Source organism: Pelophylax lessonae, assembly GCF_965119305.1.
Source record: "Pelophylax lessonae genome assembly, chromosome: 3".
In the NCBI taxonomy this organism is placed as follows: Eukaryota; Metazoa; Chordata; class Amphibia; order Anura; family Ranidae; genus Pelophylax; species Pelophylax lessonae.
Window position 1 is genome coordinate 538,498,670 of NC_138770.1, and position 21,053 is coordinate 538,519,722.

The following is a 21,053-nucleotide window of genomic DNA, read 5'->3' on the forward strand; positions in this document are numbered from 1 at the left end:
CTCAATCGTGACTAATGGCTCGTGTGTGTCCTGAGATTGACCCAACTTGAATCTTTCATCACGACAGCACACCAAGTCACAGTGCTTTGGCTGTGAGTTTTTGGCTGAAAAATACACCACGGTGCTTCCCCATCCACCCTACAGCCCTGAATTTGCTCCTTGCACTTTTTTCATATTCCATAAGGTGGAGAAGGGTTTGAAAGGACACCATTTTGGTAGTGTGTATAGCATCCAAAGAGCCACTATGCATGCTCTGAACGCCATCCCACTTGAAGAGTTCCAGGGATGCTATGAAAAATGGGAAAATTACTGGGAGCGTTGTATACAAGGTGCATACTTTGGAGACAATGTTCAATCGTAACATTTTTTAAAATCTCATACTCTCATTACTTTCTGGACACACCTCGTACAATCCAATAAATCCACCCTGAAATGGGGTATCATGTAATCAAAACAACATAAATTCTACAATAACAGATATACACTGCACTGTGTTTCAGTGAAGGAAGGAGGAAAAAATAAAACGGAAGACGAAGGAGAGGGGAGGAAAAAAAAAAAAACACCCACACGCTAACAAAAATGGTCTCACCATGTCCCAAGAATAAGCCACAATTCAACAATATGGGGTCAAATATTGGCTAGGGCAAGGCTATGACCCATTCCTTTCCTATGTAAAGCACAAATAATTTCCAAGGTTGATAGTACCAAAAAGGGAAAACAAAATGATGAAATGTAGAAACGCTAAACCAGTATCTAATTATGAAACAAACGCATTAAATCGACCTTAAAAAACATAACACACTGAAGATTATGAACACACATACATTTTTGTTAAACTATGTAACTATTAGCATAAGGAACAAACTATTCAGAGAAAGGGAATGCAATAAGACACATGGCCACTCACTAAAACTAGAGGAAAGGCAGTTTAACCTTAAAATACATAGGGGGTTCTTCACTGTAAGAGCAGTAAGGATGTGGAATTCTCTTCCACAAGCAGTCGTATCAGCAGGGAGCATCGATAGTTTCAAAAAACTATTAGATGGGCACCTTGAAGACCACAATATACAGGGGTATTCAATGTGCGTGTGTGTTTGCCGTTAACCGTACATCATAGGTTGAACTGGATGGACTGATGTCTTTTTTTCAACCTCTCAAACTATGTAACTATATATAATAATCCGGGAGAGTACAAAGAAAAACCACTGCGAGGAGGACGACACCAAGAATTTTGTCTTCTATAACATACAAATACATAAATGCATAGGGGATCTGGCTCCTCAAATACTCTCCCCCTTAGCGATCACACAAACTACTCTTACCCTGAAAAAAACGGGACCAAAGTAACTAACAGGTATATTCAAAAGTTTAAATCTACTCCCATCTGAAGGAACACATCAGGTAAACAAACCATAAGAGTAGAATGCACCAAAAGTCACTATAAATTACCCATAGCAAACACTGATACCTACCAGAGTAATCTTGAATACCTGCCTAGAAGCCAGCTCATAGGAGATGACAAGGGCACTGCATCTCTGGCAAGAGTGCCAAATATTTTGATTTTTATTGAAAATCTTCTTAGCCTAAAAAAAAAAAGATAACTAATCCAGCCACCCAGCTAAATGATAATTGGCAGTATATTAAGTTTTTTAATGTTTAAGGCCGGAACTACTGGGTAAAATCTTCAGGATTGTTTTAGGTTTCAGAGGCTCCTATAGGAAGATTCCCCTCATTTCTGTCTCCACCATCCCAAACTCACAAGGGAATCATGTGGAAGCAAATCTTTGGCATGTTCTGGGGAGTGTGACCCCTTCTTATGGCCTTTTACTAGCTGTGGAATTTGGAAAAACTCAAATTTTGTGGAAATATTTCACCAGGGTGATAACAGCATTAGATGGCAATATCAAGTTGCCAGTAACCACTAAAAGCAGAAGGATTCTGATGTCCTTCGTTACAGCAATTGTACTGTATACCTCTGAAAATGAAGAGTATGGGATCTGTCACTCTGAGAAAGAGAGCATTGGCTTGGTCTAGAAAATGGCACTGCTAAAGCATTGGGTTTGGCTTTGTGTACAGGTATCCATAGATGGGATGGGCATTTCCTGATCATCTGCTTCGCTGGATTGGATTACACTTGGGTATATGGGCAACAGTGGCCAGCACCTGACACCTACAGCAGAGGAAGCATTCGCCTTGTGAGGTCACTTTTTCTCACTTGCAGCTGTTTTCTACCAAATACAGGCAGGTGTCAGGCCATGCTCCCTCCCTGCCGCCACCACCACTACCACCATCATGTCCTTCATAGGCCTAAACACATAAACCTGCACAATCAGACAGTCTGAGTGTGTGTGCTTTAGAGAGTAGTGGTATAAAAAAGCCTTTTGGCAACTTGAACTTGCTATCGCAGCTGCTCACCCTCTGTTGCCCCACCAAGCTGAAGCTTTTGCAGGTTGTATTTGCTCATGTAATGTCACTTGACGTTAGGAATGCCAGTTCAGATATTCCAGCCTTTTGTTTAAACAAAAGCCTGGAATATCTGAACCTCTGTGTGGTACAGGATTGTTATAATTATCTCTTGCCAATTTATTTTGTGGTGTGTTTTTTTTTTTTTTTTCTTAGTTTCCCAACTCCTCCTCTAATGACGGGTGCCCTAGAGGCAAACCTTAAGCTGAGAAAAGCTGAGCGCCTGTATGAAGGCCAGTTAGTAGGCCCAGAATCCATTGCAAATATTGGAGGTGAGTAGTAATTTTGGGGTTTTTTTGATCATCATTCCTGGTATCAATGATATCGGGCCGGCATAGCTTGAAAATGACGGCAAGCATGTGTAGAGGATACATAAAAGGCTTTTATCCTGGGATTTTATAAAATATCTTTTTATTTTTGCTATTTACAAAAAATATTTTATAGAAAGACTGTTTGCTTCATGAGCTTGCACAGTGAAGCTCACTAGAGTCCCATGGTTTAGTTAAATATATGCTGTTGACAAATGGTCAGCCTTAGTGGTAGTAAAGTCTTTAAAGAACAAAAAAAGTACACCTGCACCGCATATTAGCACATTATGGCATACTTACTAAAACTAAGCCCTCCAGTGGTGCATTGTCACCGCTGCCAGGACTTCCATCTTCACCCGGTCTTCCTTCCTGATTCACAGGTTCCGGCTGTGTGATAGGCCGAGCCGTGATTATGTCACTCCCACGCGTGTGCCTGGCAATCGCGGCCACGACACAGAGCTCTGAAGGTATGGCACAGGTATGCCGTCCCTTCAGAGTGCATGCGCCGGTGACGTCACCTGCTGCATCCTGTGTAAATATTTCCTTAACAGTACAAGTTTAGTAGATATTCACTGTACCTACAGATAAGCCCTATTATAGGTTTGCCTGTAGGCACAAGTTAAAAAGTGGACTTTACTACCACTTTAAAGCCCATTTTCGGGCAGTACAAAAATGACCCTTGTAGTGGGGTAACCAACCAAAACGTTCCTTTAGCCTAAGTCAGACTAGTGAATGGTTCGAATCTCCATAAGGTTTTTATTGTCTGTTTCCCCATTGGGTAGATTCAGCCTTACTTTATGTCTTGTGACTGTGATGGTTACATTATGCAGTTGTGACTGAAGCAGGAAATCTGCCATTGGAGATAACCTGTTCTGGTGACAGCTCTCAAAGGTAAGATTTTTGCCTTTCTTTGGGGAAATTTCTCCTTAAGTCCTGTTGTTTTTTGGTAGAGGATGTGAAGGGAAATTTCTGAAGTAGAAGACAATTGGTGATAAAAGACCAAGATGGGTCTAAGATGGGTTGTTATATCCGAAACCCAAGGGCTGGTTCACACCAGCCACTGCATTACAGTGCAGTAGCTGGTGTACAGCGCGATCCAACTGAGCTCAGCGCAGTGATAAAGCGACGAGCTCAGTGGATCGCACTGTTTTTTTTCTTCTTTTTGTTTTCATTTTCATTTTTTTGTTTTACGAATGTTGTTGAGCTGTCACACAGACATCTCATAAAGTTCAAATGCCATCTGTGCAGAGCTGATAAGTACTGCATACAGTTCTTTATTAGCGCATTGTGCCCGCATACCCTTGAAGCGCAGTAATGTGAACTGGGAATGCAGGAGACAAGGCATTTTGCCTTGTCCAGGTGGTGGGAATGTGCTGGAATAGCTGCCCAACGCAGCCCCATGGCATCTGGTGTAAATTCACCATCAAATAAGATTTTCGGTTGGAATTACTCTTTATTTCCCAATCATCCTCAAAGTTAAAATAATTACATGGACTAATCCTTTGCTAGAAATCTGTTTTTGTCTTTAGGATAATTCTCGGGTTTTTTTTTTTTCTAGCAAATGTAGTATAATTCTTAATTATCAGAAGTTCAGAACTGCGGTGATGGGGATGTTTTGAAGAGGCACACAGTCACAAAGATACTTCTAAAAATTAATAATGCAGAAGTTAAGAGATTTCTGTCTTGGCTTTGAACATTTAGTCATTTTTGTGGGTAATTTCTGGATAAATGATGATCTCATTTTTATCTGCCACCGCAGATTATTTCCTAGCGATGGGTTAGTTATGTTAGTCATATACCTGAAATCCATTCAGATCCATCAACACCTCTCATTGTATATCATTTGTTATAGTGTTACTTAGCAAATAAAATAAAATGTATTTGTGAATGTATACGCTACCATGAGAACAATCCATGGAACGCTCAGGAATTGTAAAGATTGTTTGTTTTGACTTTACCTATATTCTTGTATTTCTAAAACATTTCTTTAGATGTCCTGTATACCGGTACTGCTGATGGGCAGATTGTGAAAATCGAGGATGACCAAATCCACACCATAGCAAGACTGGGCACACCTCCCTGTGGTAAGGCTGTTTTTATAGGTTCCTTAATATACTTTCTGTAATTATGTTTAGAACTATAAATAAAAATGTAAAAAATAAATATTCTATTGGAATATTGTGTATTCTTTTTTTCATCTGGCAGGAGGATCTCTAAGTACCTTTTCACATACTTCCTAGGCCATCCTATATTTTTTCCTTGCCAAAAAGAAAACTGTTGAAATTTACACCCCCACCGGAATGAGCCAGAGAAGTGACTCAGTTTCCTCACTCCCAGCCCGTGGGGCTATACAGAGTTTTAATCAGAGAGTCTGAAAGGGAACAGCTTCTCTCTGGAAAACCCACACATGTAGAGGGGCTCTAGAAATTGTCTGATATGGAGAAAACCAGTGTGTTTGTGTTTGTGTTTTTTTTTTTTTGTTTTTTCTTTTTCAAAATCCTAAGCCCTGTCCTGAGTCCTTTTGGGTTTTGTAGAGCTTTGGGTGCGAAAAACCTCCATTCCTAGGTTCTCATCTTAATTGGAAGCCAGGCCTCAATAATTAACAATGGATGTAAACTCTGCGCACAAAGGGAACAAGAAAGCACACACTGGAAATCACTAGCCGTGAGAGAAGACTGGCCATGTAACTATATAGTGTCATCATGAATCCATGAAATGTCTATACAGGCAATGGACATGGTGCAGGTATATGAGTTTTATATGCAAAAATTGCAGTCTATGATCAAGGATAAAATCAATTAAGCAGTCTCTATTAAGTACATATTGCTCCACTTGAGCTGCCAGTAAAAGATGAGCTAGAAGAGGACTCTGCAAACAACTAGAATAGAGAAGACACAGCGCCTCTAAGTGCAGTATATACAGAAGCAATTTAATAATAAAAAGTCAGCCATTCACAAGAGAGTAAGGAACAGCGCTTTATTTATCCATGGTCGTGAGCCCGTGGTCAGTGCCGATGTGCCCGCATCTTTTGTGTCCTGCCAGCGGGTTGTATGGATTGTATCCAGCATAAGCAGCCCAGTCCAGGCAGTATAGGACGCCGACAGCTTAGGGAGATGTCACATCTGGGTGCAAGGCGGAGGAGGCAGCTTTGCGTTTGGAGCATGTGTGCTCCTTCTTCAGATCATCAAGATGGCCCCTAAGTGTCGTCATCCCTGAGCTGTCAACGTCCTCCACTGCCCGAACTGAGCTGCTTATGCTGGATACTATCTATACAAGTCACTGGCGGGACACAAGATAGGGGCACATTGGGACTGACCAAAGGCTTACAGAGCGGGAACACTATGATACACAAAGTGCTGTTCCTTATATTAATACATTTAATAATTAAATAATTTAATAATTGCAATTTAAAAATCATTATTAAATTCCGTATATACTGCACTTAGAGGTGCTGTGTCTTCTGTCCCAGACCTCAATAATCAGTATTGATTGGTATTGGCAGATGCTCAGGGCTCTCATTCTCTTTACTGTAAAAGTATGCTGCTGGATGACAGGCCTAAGTGATGATTGAACACTAAAAAGGTACATGTCCTGGCTGTTCATTTTGGGTAACATGTTAAGGGGCGCCATTTAGTTAGAAACTGAGTTTACTTAGTAGTGTGGACAACCAGATGTTTTGTTTGTTTTATGCTATGAACTTGCTGTACAAAGCTCTCCTGCTTTGAAGCTGTGTTTATCTGCCCTGCTGAATAAAAGTGCAGGACAAACTGCTTAGATGCTTCCTGGATGTCCCTGTCTCGTGCATGGTTTGCCTCTGCCAATACCAATCAATACTGCCCCCTTACAGCACAGAATAAATCGTCAGCTTAAAATCATTGGCTCCTTCTCACAGGCCTACAGTCTGTGAGAAGAGAGCAGGAATGGGGCCGAGCCTCACTGTGTGTATAGACACAGGCAGCGTAGCTCAGGATTGAGCCCGCAGGTGTGCCGCAAAAGGAAGCAGCTTCCTATTGTGGCACACTGAGAAGCAGTCACTAAATGTTTATCAACATTGCCAAGGCTGGGAGATAACTAAACACAATGTTTTACAATGTATCATTTCGTTCCGTTTAGATCAAAGGAATGAACTTCCGGCTGTAAGTGCCAGTTCAAATTCTTGCGGCTGCGGCGATCGCATGTAATATCGGAGCGCACTGCTCCTTCATTACGTGCGATCGGATGTGCAGTGCGAATTCAGCCATACACTTTGTATGGCTAAATTTGCACTGCACCCGCAGCAAAGACGCACAGGACCCTTTTTTTCAGCCGCATCAGGATCGGATGGCACAGTGGTTCACACTTGTGCGATCCGATCCTGTGCGAACTGTAAAGATCGCACTGCGATATGCGATCAAACTGGGGGTGTCGTTAACATTTCATTGACACCCCCAGCGTATCGCATATGGCAGTGTGAACTGCCAGGGGTGCGTTTGCGATGCGGGAACAGGCTGCAAATTCGCAGCCTTCCCGCATCGCATAAGTGTGACCCGGACCTAAAGGAGGGCAGTTTAACCTCTTAAAGACTAAGACCCTGTTCACACTTAAGCGTTTTTCAGGTCGTAAAACGCTCATCTCTAAAAACAAAGTCTCAAAACGCCGAACAGGCAAACTCCCATTCATTTCAATGGCCCCTGTTCACATATGACTGTTTTGGTGCCTCAAGCAAAATGCCTGAAGCTCAAAAAGTACATGAGCTTCTTTTTTGGCAGATTACCAGTGTTTTTGTTAGATGTCAATGCCTGCCTCCAAACATTTGCAAAAAACTCCCGAAAAAAGCCCAGAAAAACACCTGAAAAGACGTCTGAAAACGATACGCTCAGGTGTGACTGGAGCCTAAACTTTTTTCTGACACTTGTTGCTTTAAAAGTTAAAATCAGTATTTTTTGCTAGAAAATTACTTGGAACCCCCAAATATATAATATATATTTTAGCAGAGACCCTATAGAATAAAATTGCGATCATTGCAAAATTTTATGTCACACTGTATTTGCGCAGCGGTCGTTTTAAACACAATTTTTTCAGGAAAAAATACACTTTAATGAATTTAAAGAAAAAAAGACCAAACAGTAAAGTTAGCCCAATTTTTTTGTATAATGTGAAAGATGTTACGCTGAGAATTGTGATCTTTATTCTAAGCAAAAAAAATCTTGATTCTCATTTTATCCGGAATCGTGCAGCTCTACTGTGAAGATTCCATGTTTGTGCAACTTTCATAATCCATTTTGTGTGTACATGCTCTGCCATTCTGACCCTGTTTTGCGTTATTGATTCTAACTTTGCACCTGTTTAGTAAACTGCAACAGTAATGCTCTGTCTGATCATTCGGTTGAAGTGGTTTTCTAGCATGTTTTAACAAGACATGTCCCAAGGGTATTCTGCTGTAATATCAGCTAACATTGTGCTTTTGGTGCAATATAGTTGTGCTGCGGAATGACTGACATTTAGTTAGAAGTCTATTGTAGAAAATGCTTAACTTTAGCAAATTGCTCTAATTTGTTAAAATGATCCCACTGATGTAATAGGCACTTAAGGTTTCAGCTGCACATTGCCTTGTAAAGCTGCCATTCATAATACCAGGAAATAGCACAGTTTCACAGTGAGGATTGGAATGTGTTCCTATGATGTTGGCCTTTAAAAGTTATGTAAAAATAATGATTTTAACATTGTCATGCCCAGCAAGATGTTAAAGACTTGCTTTGATTTTGGCTATGTCTTTTGAGGCGTGTTCTGTATGAAAAGAATAAAAACACTGCATGCAAATAAAAAAAACGTACGAATGTTAAAGCAGATTTTTGTATTTCTTCTTCTTTCTTCTTCTTCTTTTTTTTTTTTTTTTTTTTTTTTTTTTTTTTTTATACATAAATTCTAAAATTGCAAGTTAAAAAAAAAATTGTACACACATGCATTATCCATACTTTTTGTTATTCATCTTCCATTTTGCAGAGTATGTTCACTGGCATTAGTGGAAGGTAGTAAGGGGAGCATTCCCTCAGAACTTTGTGTAGGCACCATTTTTTTTTCTTTGCCAGGAACTAAGCATGCAATGGGGTTATTTCTATTCCCATCCTAAACTTGCGTCTCCCTTGGCCCTGTACAGCGACATGAACAAAGTGTAATTTTTGTACACTGCAGTTGGGAACGGACAGCTGCCATAGAAGTAAAATTTAGCAGAACAAGGCTTCTGATGTTAAGTAAAGGGAAATCCATTATACTGTAGATCAGTTATTCCCTTGGCTAAATCCCATTAACGCACTTCTACATAGGTTCAGTGGTTTCTTGTTAATGTTCTACTCAATTCTTATAGAATTATTTTAATAAAATGTATTTGTTTTTTTTTTTTTTTTTTTCTTTTACAGGAACAAGAGAAAATGAACCGAACTGCGGAAGACCTTTGGGGCTTAGAGTTGGCCCTAATGGAACTCTTTTTGTTGCAGATGCTTATCAGGGAATATTTAAAGTGAATCCCATTACAGGTATTCTGTAAATACATATTTGATGAGGTATACAGTAAAATCTTGGATTGCGAGCATAATTCCTTCCGGAAATGTGCTTGTAATCTAAAGCACTCTTTTATATCAAAGCAAATTTTCCCAAAGGAATAATGGAAACTCAGATGCTTCGTTCCACAACCATTTAAGTCCTTCAGTCTATAGTCCATATAAAAAGATTATAGCAATGTGACTTCAAGGCAACTTCGAAGCAACTTTAGGGAATGCCTAGGTAATCTTCCAGTAATGTCAGATTCAGATCACATCAATTAAGATGAGGATCCAACTTGGGGCTCATGCACACTGCAGCTCACAAAAAAAGCTGCTTTTACAGGCATTTAAACTTTTATTTCAGCTTGAAGAAGCTTGTGCTTTTTTGTGCTCTTGTGTACGTTTTTATTGAGCTTCTTTGAGCTTTTTTGAGCATAAGCCTTTTTTTTCACAAACCCTCCTTAGGGCTCATGCACACTGCAAAAAAAGCTGCTTTTACAGGCATTTGAGCTTTTATTTCAGCTTGAAGAAGTTTGTGCTTTTTCGGACTCTTTTGCACGTTTTTATTGAGCTTCTTTTGAGCATATAAGCATTTATTTTTTCACAAACACTCCCCTCTGTTCATTTTTCCTATTTTGTTTTTGTGTGTGTTTTTGAGCATCTTTGAGCTTTTTCATGCTCATTTGCATTCATTTTTGGGCACTTCGGTGTCTTCTGCTCAAATGCTCCTCTCAATAACATGGGTTTGAGTTCTTCTTTTTTGTTCTGCCTGTAAGAGCATATGCCTGTAAAATCATGAAAAAACCAAAGTGTGCATGGACAGATTGGCTAACATGAAGGAGTTTCCAGGAAGAAAAAAATGAGGGCTCAAAAAAGCTCAAAAGCCTGAAGGAGCCACTTCTTTGAGCTGCAGTGTGCATAACCCCCTAAAATCTATGGGCGCAAGTCAGATAGAAGTCACCTTGTAGTACAGGAAACTTTTCTAAACTTCAGTAGTGCTTATTAAGACTGCTCTCATTGACTAAAATGGGATTTCTCTTCTCTTTTATACTCTCTCGTGATGTGAAACTACTTTTTTTGCAGGACCTCACTCGTTTATCAAGTTAAACTTTATAAACATTTTTGCTTGTCTTGTAAAACACTCACAGACCAAGTTACTCACTATCCAAGGTTTTACTGTATTATAAAGTGTTGATTGCACTGGACACATATACTGATTCATTTATCTGTTTGCACAGGTGAAGTGGAGAGGCTGGTTTCTTCCAGGACCCCAGTTCAAGGGAAGAAAATGTCCTTTGTTAATGACCTCGCTGTGACCAGTGATGGCAGAAAGATCTACTTTACTGATTCCAGCAGTAAATGGCAGAGAAGGGACTTCACTTTCCTAGTTATGGAAGGCACAGACGATGGCCGGCAAGTATTTTGTATAGTCCAGCAAAACCCACAAATTAGGTAGAAGCTTATTTTACTACCAGTATGTTTTCTGATTAGTCAGTTGAGGTTATGAAATCATTATTGTAGGCAGTATGTGTATTGTTGTTGTTTTTTTTTTGTTTTTTAACTATCAAGCATTCATGGCTTCAGATTAATTTGCCTGTTAACATAATTTATATACTCATATATGCGCTGCAAACCCACCCGCAACTGGTGCAGTGCATGCAGTTGCAGCGCATTTGTTGACAAAAATTAGGTTAAAACCGGTGATGGGGAGGCGTTGCATTGTTTCTTTACCACCTGTCAGTAGCCTCTGGAGAGTATATGTCTAAACCTCCTCTAAAATTTTGCTGGCAACTAAATGCTTTTAAGATACTTCAAGGGGAGTCAAAAGAGCCCTGCAGACATCAGTGTGTTAAGGTTCCATTTTATTTTCCTTTGCTGAAAGGCGTGGAGTCAATATTCAGTAGAAGAAGCTAAAAGATATAAGTGCATACTTGTATCATTCTGCATGTAGTTACATCTGAGTCGTACAGCATTTAACTCCCATAGTATTGTGCAGCTGTTGTAAAAAACTTTGTTCTTTATGATGAAAACTGTTTTTTTATTTGAAGTAGACCTTATCCCAAATGCTAACCTACTTAAGATGGGGTCATTAAGAGTATGTAAAAGTATGTATACCTAACATTTCATATTCCTGATATGTGCCTGCTGTACCATGTACTTGTAAGCATCCTTTTCTCTTTGTATTGAAAACACAAAAGTAGTCCGGCGCTAAAATACCAGGACCTGCACCCCCTCCATGATAAGGGACAATTGTCACATGGGAGTCATGGAGCAGCTATGTGGAAATGCTACACCAGGATGGGTGCTCAATAAGTAAAGTCACAACACCAATAGCCACATGTAAGCGCTGAATGAACCCAATATGTAATGGGTGATGACTGCAACAGTTATCATTAATGGTGCAACACCCTTTTGTGTAGATATGGTATGAAAAAGTTTATTTGAAGACCATTCCAAGATAATTCAACTGTGGATGATACTATAGCAAGCCTTATGCAAGGACCCCAAATCTGCAATATACAACCAAAGGGTGAAGCTGACTCCCAGAGAAGTTGTAACCGACTAACTGTTGAAGACCTGGGACCAGCCAGGATGGTGCAGAGGTACAGGTGGCCATTCTGTTCTTCAGGCTGTGGAGATGGTAATGGAGGGGAGTCCCAGTGAGTCGCGAAGGAGGACGGCCAGGCTCACATGGTGCCAAGAGGAAAAGAGGCAAAGGAGGAATAGAGCAGTGGTGGTGTCACTGTGGCCAGCTAGGTCAAACCGGAGGCGGACGCACAGCGGAAAGAGAGCCGGACGTGACCTTAATACTACCAGAAGTGGCCGTCCAAAGCGAGGCTTGAACCACTGGTGGTGGGTGGCTTGAACCGCTGATGGAACGCAGATGGAAGGGGGAAGAAGCGGAAGGGGAATGCAGTTGTCCTCTGTAGTCCTGGCAACTCGTTTCGGACGGGCCCTTCTTCAGATCATGTGATATGGACAACAGATTAAGTTTAAATAGGGGCTGGCGTGAGGGGAGGGGGGAGGAAAGGGAGAGTAAAGCACCATTTACTTAAAGGAGCAACAGATCTTATTTATAAAATGGATATAAATATATGGCACCGCTGCACAGTCCTGGTTGGCTATGTAAATGCCAATGTATAAAAACACAATGTATAGTGTTAAAGAATCAAAAATATTTAACAATATAAATGATAAATAACAATTACCAAAAAAGAATATCTCCTAAGAAAAGAAAAATAATACCTACTATTACCAATTCACACTATAAAAAAGGAAAGGGGGTGAAGTACCGGGGGAGGGTAAAAAACAATATAAATTAACCATTGTGAGGAATTGGCTTACATCTAAGGACTAATGGCCAAGTCTTACGGCATGAAACCATAATCGGACCAGAGCCTATAGGATAATGTGCACCTCCAGTTCCTCGTTGAGCCCGTTCGGGGTTAAGGATGCCAGTTTATAAATCCAAAAGGATTCTCGTCTACATAATGGGGAAAACCTCTCGTTGATTGTACGAGAGCCTAAAGGTATAAATTCCATAGCTGTTGCTCTAAGACTCTGAATGTCCTTCGCATGAGGAGTCAAAAAATAATGACGATCGTTTGTTTTGGACAACTCTTTTCTATGAAGCACCGATGTTCTCCCACGCGTTTCCGCAAGGTACGCATTGTGTGCCTGTGACGGTATTCACCGACACTGGAGGTGAGGAGCAGATAATTAATGGTTTGAATTGCTACAGATGGGACAGTAATATTTGTCAGCAATATCTTCATATAGAAATAGGAAGATTTATTCCCACTTTACACTGGGAGACTTAGACTGTTATAGACCATTATCTAGAAGTCAGACTTCATGGCAATGTGTAATGTGTAATCTGTGTGCTTGTCTGTGAGCGAGACCCAAAGACTGTCATTGGCAGACTTCCCTATTGTTTGTGTATTGGGAGGGAATGTGGATTGTGTCTGTCCCATTGATAAATGTTAATGACCTCTCTTGTTCTGTCTGTCTTAAGATAAAGTTATTATGGGATGTATATGTGTATGTGGATTGGCTAAGGGGGAGGGGGGATTGTCCCACAGTGTATATCTTTGTGTACACTGTATGGGAGTGGAAAACTCTGTTTTCATTGGATTGTGAATGTCAGGGCCTGTTCTCAACAAGGTCCATTTGGGCGGTAACCTTGTGGGGGAAAACTGTATAAAAGAGCAGCTGTACCATTAAAGTTTAAGTTCTATTTCACCCTCAATCTAGAGTCCTGTCTCTAATTGGGGGAATATGCTACAAGAGATTGCTATGTCCTTCATACTCCTTGGATAATCACGAAGCTCTTGTAAGAGCTTGTGTAAGAGCTTGTTCCTGCTGCACTCTCTGGGGAAAGAGAGGTTCACCCACGGGAACCTGGAGTCTTGTCGTAGGTCCAGGGTGGGTAGGAGACGGCGAGATGCTAACCAAGCTGCGGCGGTTCGTGGGGTCTGAAGTGGTTACGGTGTCTGGTGGAGTGTCTGGAGTCCTCGGGAAGCACTAGGAGCATCCGTCAACGGAGGTGCCCGGTCGGGTGCCGGTTGATCCATTACATTGGTGGCAAGCGGTGGGATGTCGTCCTAGTGCGAGGAGAAGCAGCGAGGAGACATTGGTAACGTTATTGAGCGAGCAAACACCCATGCAGTGTCGCCATGGAAGAGGAATTCGTAAGGAGGTTGCGAGAGATGCAGATACAGCACAGGGGACCAGTGTCATACCAGGTCCTGCTAGGATGGCATGATTCTGTGCACTTGGATCTCTGGAAGGAAAAGCTAGCCTGTGAGCAGCGCCACCAGGGAAAATCCTTCCCTCCATCCAGAAAAGGTACTGGTCGCAGTATGGATTGCGGTAGCTGTTTTTTTGGGAGATACACCTTACAAGGAGCAGGCAGCTGAGTTAAGCAGGCTGGTCTGGGCAGAGATGCGGTTGGAAGAGAGCTATAGAGCCCTCTGGTGGCATGTATCCCAAACATACCCTTGGATAGCGCATGACAGCCCAATGGAAGGCTTTGGCTACTGCGGCCGGGGACCCTAACTTCGGGAGCGATTTGGAGTGGCGGTTAGAGGAAATAATGGATTACAGAGGGAGGATTCTGAACATCTCGGAAGTGCTCTGGGCACTGGGAGATGTTGAGTTTCTGGCCGTTCAGGAATGAGTGCTGGAGATCGCCTACAGACGGCTGCTGGACTCTGCTCAGCGCCAGGGCTGGGCTCCCCTTGCCTGGGAATATCCAGAAGAACCAGCTGACAGTCCAGAAATCCTGACTGAAGAATCGACAATATGACACAGTAGTAGTGGGCTTTGCTCACCTGCACCCACGGTCCTGGATGCGGATGTCTTTATGGCGGATGCAGCAAGTGCGGGCTCACCAGAACGAACCTGTTTCTGCAGGGGTTGAGCTTGGAGGAATGTGACTGTCCAGCCACTGGATAAAGGTATGGGAGAAGAGGAAGCCATCTTCATTCCCCAACCACAGGGAGACAGCAGCCCTGACCCCAATGGTGCAGATGGGACCGCGGTCTCTGCACCAGACCTACAGGAATGCTGGATGGCCGGTCCAGATCCCCAACCTACCCCGCAGGAATACCAGGAGGAGGAGGTAGGCAATCCCTCCTCTCTACAGCAGACCCCCAACCTGGTCCTGGGGGTAGTATTCGCCAACCCCAACCCAGCAGAAGAGCTGGCAACAGGGCAGAGTGCTACCAACCTCTGCAAAAGCTACAGAGTTCCAGAAAGCTGGGAAATTTGCCCCTTGCTCCAGCAACAAGCTGATGGAAGTGAAGCTTCTACACCCAGCTGAAGTGCTGGCAGCCGGACAGAGTCACTGACCCCTGCCCCACACCTGTGGCAGTTCTGGAGGCCCAGGGTGAGAAGGGAGAGGAGGTGGCTTTCCTCTCTCCCCAACAGTCAGAGTGGAGGAAACTGTCTTCCCTCCCCAGCCAGGATCTGTGCATCTAGGAGACAGTACCGGAGAAAGGTTGTCCCAATCGCCAGATGGGGGTAAGGAAGATGGAACAACTGACTCCCCTTCCCAGCAGCAGTTGGTGCCCCAGAATGATGACACCAACCCAGCAGAAGAGCTGGCAACAGAGAAGGGCCAGTCCAAGCTTATCCACAGCGGCGGGTATCTTCTACGAGAGAGGCAGAGGTTGGCTGGGTGAGTACAGCTGGGGGAGAAGAAACCACAGCATTCCCAGTGAATGGCTGTGAAGGGTATGTGTGTTTTTTAGAACTAGTCTGATCATTGTAGGAGCGCACACTGATTTCCCGGTACAGCTAGAGACTGTGCTCTTGTGCCTAGTGTGGCCAGTTTTTGATAGGAAAACAGGGACTGGCAGGAACACCAGAGATTTCACACAAAAGGAAGCAATACAAAGAGAACAGGAGACTTTCTCATACATGTACATGGTCCTGCAGGTACATATCAGGAATATGAAATGTTAAGGTAACATATTCTTTAATGTTCTCCCCAGCAACATTCCTTCTTTCAGCCAACCCTTTTCAGCCACCAGTAGCCAAGAGAAATATCCACTACTTCTGAGCATGCAAAGCATATGAATCTCTCTTCCCCCATGTGACAGCAATCAGCCAATCGCCAAACTCCAGCACTCGCACAAGGTTTGGGAAAGAGTACTTAGCCCTTTTGTAAGCTTTTTATTTTGGGTAAAGAGATTAAAAGGTGAGTATGTACAGCTGGGGAGTGGGGAGTTCGGTAAAACTGTTGCTTTTTTCTGTATGGGCAAAGCATAGGTTCACTTAAAACTAGAGGTAATTACTCCTATATCCTAGAGGTAATTACTCCTATATCCTATGGCAAACTCAAGTACTGCTACTTGTTAACACTTCACTAACTATGGATTTTATGAACTATTGGGGCATCTGAGGTGTCTAGCAGTTGAAGAGTTGTCAGCTGCAGTGTCAAAAAAAACAATTTTAAGGGGACTTTCACATGGTGCTTTAGAGTTTCTAAGTGCAGGAGCCCTCAGATGTCATCGAAGCCTAATAGAAGTTGCACCTTATTGAGTTAGGTTGGATATTGTACCTTTTTGAAATGCTATGCAATTGTTAAAAATGTCATACAGCTTTAAAATACATTATGACCAATTGTGTTTGCTAAAATAAAGGCTGTTAATCTGGGTGTTTTTTGACAGCGATGAAGCCTTGTCCATTCATGTACATGACAGCGTGGAGATTAGTATAATCCTATAATTACTTGTCATTTGCAGCTTGCTGGAGTATGACACCGTGACAAAGGAAGTAAAGGTTTTAATGGCTGGATTGCGTTTTCCCAATGGCATTCAGCTTTCGCCTGCAGAGGATTTTGTACTTGTTGCAGAAACCACTATGGCACGTGTGAAGAGGTATGTTGTTTTGAGTACATAATGCTGTCTATTCTCTTGCCAAAAACTTCTCTAGAAGCAAAACAAGACTGTTTATGTGGTTAGTGTGAAAGTCCTATGAGAACAAAGCCTGTTTCCTACTGTAGCATAGGCCAATCACAAGGAGATAATAATAGTAATAGATAGTAGGAGCAGAGGAAGTAGAAAAATGCTTTATATTATGTACTTGCTTTACTGTTCAGCATGGCTATTAAACTTTGTGGTGGAAATCATAATCTTTTTTGTGTTTCACTTATGAAGAGACATTAATGTATTTTCAGTGCGTATAAATTTTGACTTGCTATTGAAAAGTTCATGTGAAAGTCATTTTTTAATGTAACTTTTACATTTACAGGTAATTCATTCATTTGAATGGGCTGCCAGCATACCCAAATGTCCAAAAATATGGACAAGCATGCTTCTTCTGTCATACCAATATTTACTGCACTCTAGCAGTGCTTGGATAATTGGATGGCACTTGAGTTCTGGGTGCTGGTACACTTTGCCAAATGGGGTAATAACGTCTGTTTCCACAGCTCATGGCAATGCACCTACTCCATGTGTGGTGCAGTGTCATTAGTTGTGAATGGCAATTTAATGCATTGTAAAAGAGAGCACAAGGAACCACAGTGCACAAGCCTTGTGTTGTAGTGGACTGCCTTGCTGAAGAAGGGTTATGTACATTTTTGATCCATGATGGTGCATTAGAAGCTTATTCATAATAACATAATAATCCTTAGAGGAATTTGAGTTAATGCACTGCAGTCGATCACTTAAGTGTGAATCCAGCATTAATGCTAGTTTCAAGAGTCAAATGCAGCTTGCTTTAAGGTGTATTCAGCTTGCATTTGATCCAGTTTAATCCATTCCAGCTGACAGAATGCAAACATGCAGCCTCGGATTAAAAGGGTTGTACTGGGGTGATGGCTGCAGCTAGAGGCATTACCCTTTTCCCGCTTTTTAGAGCCGACAGTCTGCTTTCTTGTAGTTACAACTGATGACTGATGTGGCTGAGCAGCTGCTCCGTTGCTGTTACACGTCAGACGTCCCCCCCCCCCCCCCCCTTCTGCGGCTTGCCCAGGTCTCTCGTCCCGCCAGATGGCCTGAGCGACCGCCGGCTGGTCGAAGACCCGAACAAAGCTGGATTCAGATTTGATTGGGTCTCCGACGTAGAAACCGGAAGCGATGTCATGACGTCACTTCTGGTTACTGGAGCCTTTAACCACTTGCCGACCGCCGCCCGACTATATACGGCGGCGGTCAGCCCCTCACAGGCAAAGTGACGTACTGGTACGTCACTAGCCTGTGAGCCAATAGGGGGCGAGCTCCCGCCTGCGCGTGTGACCGGCGGACCCGATGTCCGCCGGTCACTCGCGATCGCCGGATACAGCGGGAGAAAGGCAGGCGGCTAATGTAAACAAAGCCGCCTGTCTTTCTCCCCTGTGTAACAGCACAGATCATACGGTCCTGCTATGTAAGACCCTTGATCTGTGCTGTTATACACACAGCCATATCTAATCACAGTTAGAAGCACGCTCCTAGGGACACACTTAACCCCTCCCTCTCCAATAAAGTTAACCCCTTCCCTCCCAGTGTCATTTTTACAGTAAGCGTGCATATGTATAGCACTGATTACTGTAGTAATGTCACTGGTACCCCCAAAAGTGTCAAAAATGTCAGTCAAGGGTCCGATCTGTCCGCCGCAATGTCGCAGTCCCGCAAAAAAAAAAATCACAGATCACCGCCATTACTAAAAAAAACAATAAAAATGACAAAAATCTTTCCCTTAGTTAGTAAACGCAATAACTTTTGCGCAAACCAATCAAAATATGCTTTTTGAGATTTTTTTTTTTTTTTTACCAAACATATGTAGCAGAAAACAAATTGGCCTAAAATTAAAAAAATTAGATTTTTACATTTTTTTGGGGAGGAATTTCATATAAAAAAATTTGAAAAATATTGTTATTTTTGCAAAATTTACGCTCTTTTTTTGTTTATAGCGCATGATCAAAAAATCGCACAGGTGATCAAATACCACCAAAAGAAAGCTCTGTTTGTGGGGGGGAAAAAAGGATGTCAATTTCATTTGGGTACAGCGTCGCACGACCGTGCAATTGTCCGTTAAAATCACGCAGTGCTGAATCGTAAAATAGGCCCTGGTCAGGAAGGGGGTAAAATCTTCCGGGGCTTAAGTGGTTAAAGGCGTCGGTTTTAAAAACAATTGACAGTATTCAAAAGAGCCAAACTTGGCGTTTTTGAATGTTTTTTTAGTGCAAAGGAGGGATTTGGGATCCCTCAATGAGGATGACCTGTCACTGTATCTTACTGTTACAAGGAATGTTTACATTCCTTGCGACAGAATTACGTTATCAAAAAAACATTTTTTTTAAACGGACAGTGTAAAAACAAAAAAAATGAATAAATAAAAGGAAAAAATAAATAAAATAAAAGCGCCCCCGTCCCTCTGTGGTTTTGCGCAGAAGCGACCGTTTTCGCAAGTCGCATCTGCATATGTAAATGGTGTTTAAACCACACATGTAAGGGAAGGAATGCTGTGATCACTGGAGTGGGAGCAATAATTCTAGCACTAGACCTCCTCTGCAACTCTAAACCAGTAAGCGTTCATTTTTTTAAAAAGTCGCCTACGGAGATTTTTAAGTACTCCGTAGGCGACTGGGCGTTTTTTCTTTTTTTTTTTTTAGTTCATGAAAGTGTATTTGTATTTCTTTAAAAAAAAAAAAAATTGCATTTGAAAGATCGCTGCGCAAATACTATGTGACACAAAATATTGCAACAATAGCCATTTTATTCTCTAGGATCTCTGCTAAAATATATATTTCTCTTATGTCCTCTGACAGTCGCTGCCCATTCATACAGTCTTCGCGATTGGGTATTGGCCTTCCCCGCAGGAGCAAGCTAGGCAGTAATTTTGCTAATACAACAAACATTAACATATAGACACACCCACAGGGGGCCTTCCCTCTGGCCTATATCCTCCAGCCAGTACCACTCCAATCCAGTTCTTTGCTGCCTAGCGTCAGGAGTAGGCTAGGTTTTCCCTCCTGGGACCTAGTGTCTGTTTTTTTTTTTTCTTTTATTTCTGGAAAGTTTTTTTTTTTTTTTTAAAACTAGCTTTTTATTTTTTTCTCACCTACGCTAGTTAGTCAGAATTTGGAGGACTACAAGCGTCAGCAGAACTGGGCCTCGGACTGGTTAATATAGAACCTTATGGAGTCCCAGTCTGCCATCGAGCGTCGCAGGCTTTTGGTACGCCCAGGCCTTGCAACAACAGTGCCCCTGGAACGGGGACGAGCCTGCAAAGTTTCCTATCTTCGCTGGGATGTCTCAACTTCGGAATGTCCGGGTGTTGCTAGCATCCTTCCTGGCTGATGGCACCCCCACCCAGGGTGGGAGGTCTCCTGTGTCTGAGCGGTGCCCATGTTCGCGGTATGGTGAGCACTACTACCCCTCTGTCCCTGGGAACAGGTTTGGAGGGGGGGTTGAGTGGGCCCACTCTGGGGATGGCGGTACATGTAAAGTTTGCTGTAATATCCCCCTCATGGCCGTGGGATGGCCCCCTGTGTCTTACCTTCCTAGTCCCTGCGGGGGCGCTCCTGCAGTGCAGACAGCCATACAGGGGAGTGTGGGGGCTTCCTTCTCACTGGGGGTGCTCTGTGCAGATCCCGGTGGGGGCTAGTGCGGGCAATTTCTGCGGCGTTTGGCCCTTTTTGCCCGGCCGCCATGTTTGTATGGTATGGGCTGGCTGTTTGGCCTCAGAGTGAGGGCAGCGGCCATTTTCCATCATCATTGGGAGCGCCGATCGGGCGCCATATTTAGTGTGGGCTGCTGTCCTGTCTAGGCAATGGCCATTTTCTAAGTGCTTTTTCTCCATTGACTCTATCAGGCACCATTTTTTTGTGGCTCAGGGCTGGCTTTTGCCTCTAGGGGCGTGAGGTCACTTCCTCTTTTTAATCAGACTTCTCAAAAGCAGCGTGGCAAGTATAGGGACACTGTGGGGGGAATTTGCTGTTTTCTCTGGCTATATTTCTGCTAGCACTCTTTTGTCAGTTTAGCTTTAGTTAAGGGAAGGGTCTCCACCTGTAGTGCAGTTTGCGATAGTGGTCCGCGGGAACCGCCGTTTTAAAGGACCAGGGTCATTTTTTTGCACTTTGCTAATATGGAGTCCCAGGATAACAAATTACCCACAGACCTAGTTGGTGGTTCAGATACTTCTGATCCCACTTCCTTAGCCTCCTTTATCTTGCGACTTTAGCGTCAAAAGTTGATCTGCTGGTGTCTGACCGAGTTACAAAGAAATGGCCTATGCCCTCTGTCTTCTGGCTCTGAGCCTGAATTGGTTG

The 21,053-nt window shown here is 42.7% G+C and overlaps 1 protein-coding gene across 3 annotated transcripts in view; it reads left to right on the plus strand.

The window, feature by feature from the left end:
* The window catches only part of APMAP (adipocyte plasma membrane associated protein), a 56,388-nt gene that overhangs the window by 24,626 nt on the left and 10,709 nt on the right, over nucleotides 1-21,053 (plus strand). For all 3 annotated transcript variants that reach the window (XM_082249134.1, XM_082249135.1, XM_082249136.1), the window contains exons 3-7: nucleotides 2,620-2,735; nucleotides 4,763-4,855; nucleotides 9,167-9,283; nucleotides 10,528-10,702; nucleotides 16,540-16,674. In XM_082249134.1, coding sequence (XP_082105260.1) covers nucleotides 2,620-2,735; nucleotides 4,763-4,855; nucleotides 9,167-9,283; nucleotides 10,528-10,702; nucleotides 16,540-16,674 — 636 coding nt within the window. The remainder of the gene's footprint in view (nucleotides 1-2,619; nucleotides 2,736-4,762; nucleotides 4,856-9,166; nucleotides 9,284-10,527; nucleotides 10,703-16,539; nucleotides 16,675-21,053) is intronic.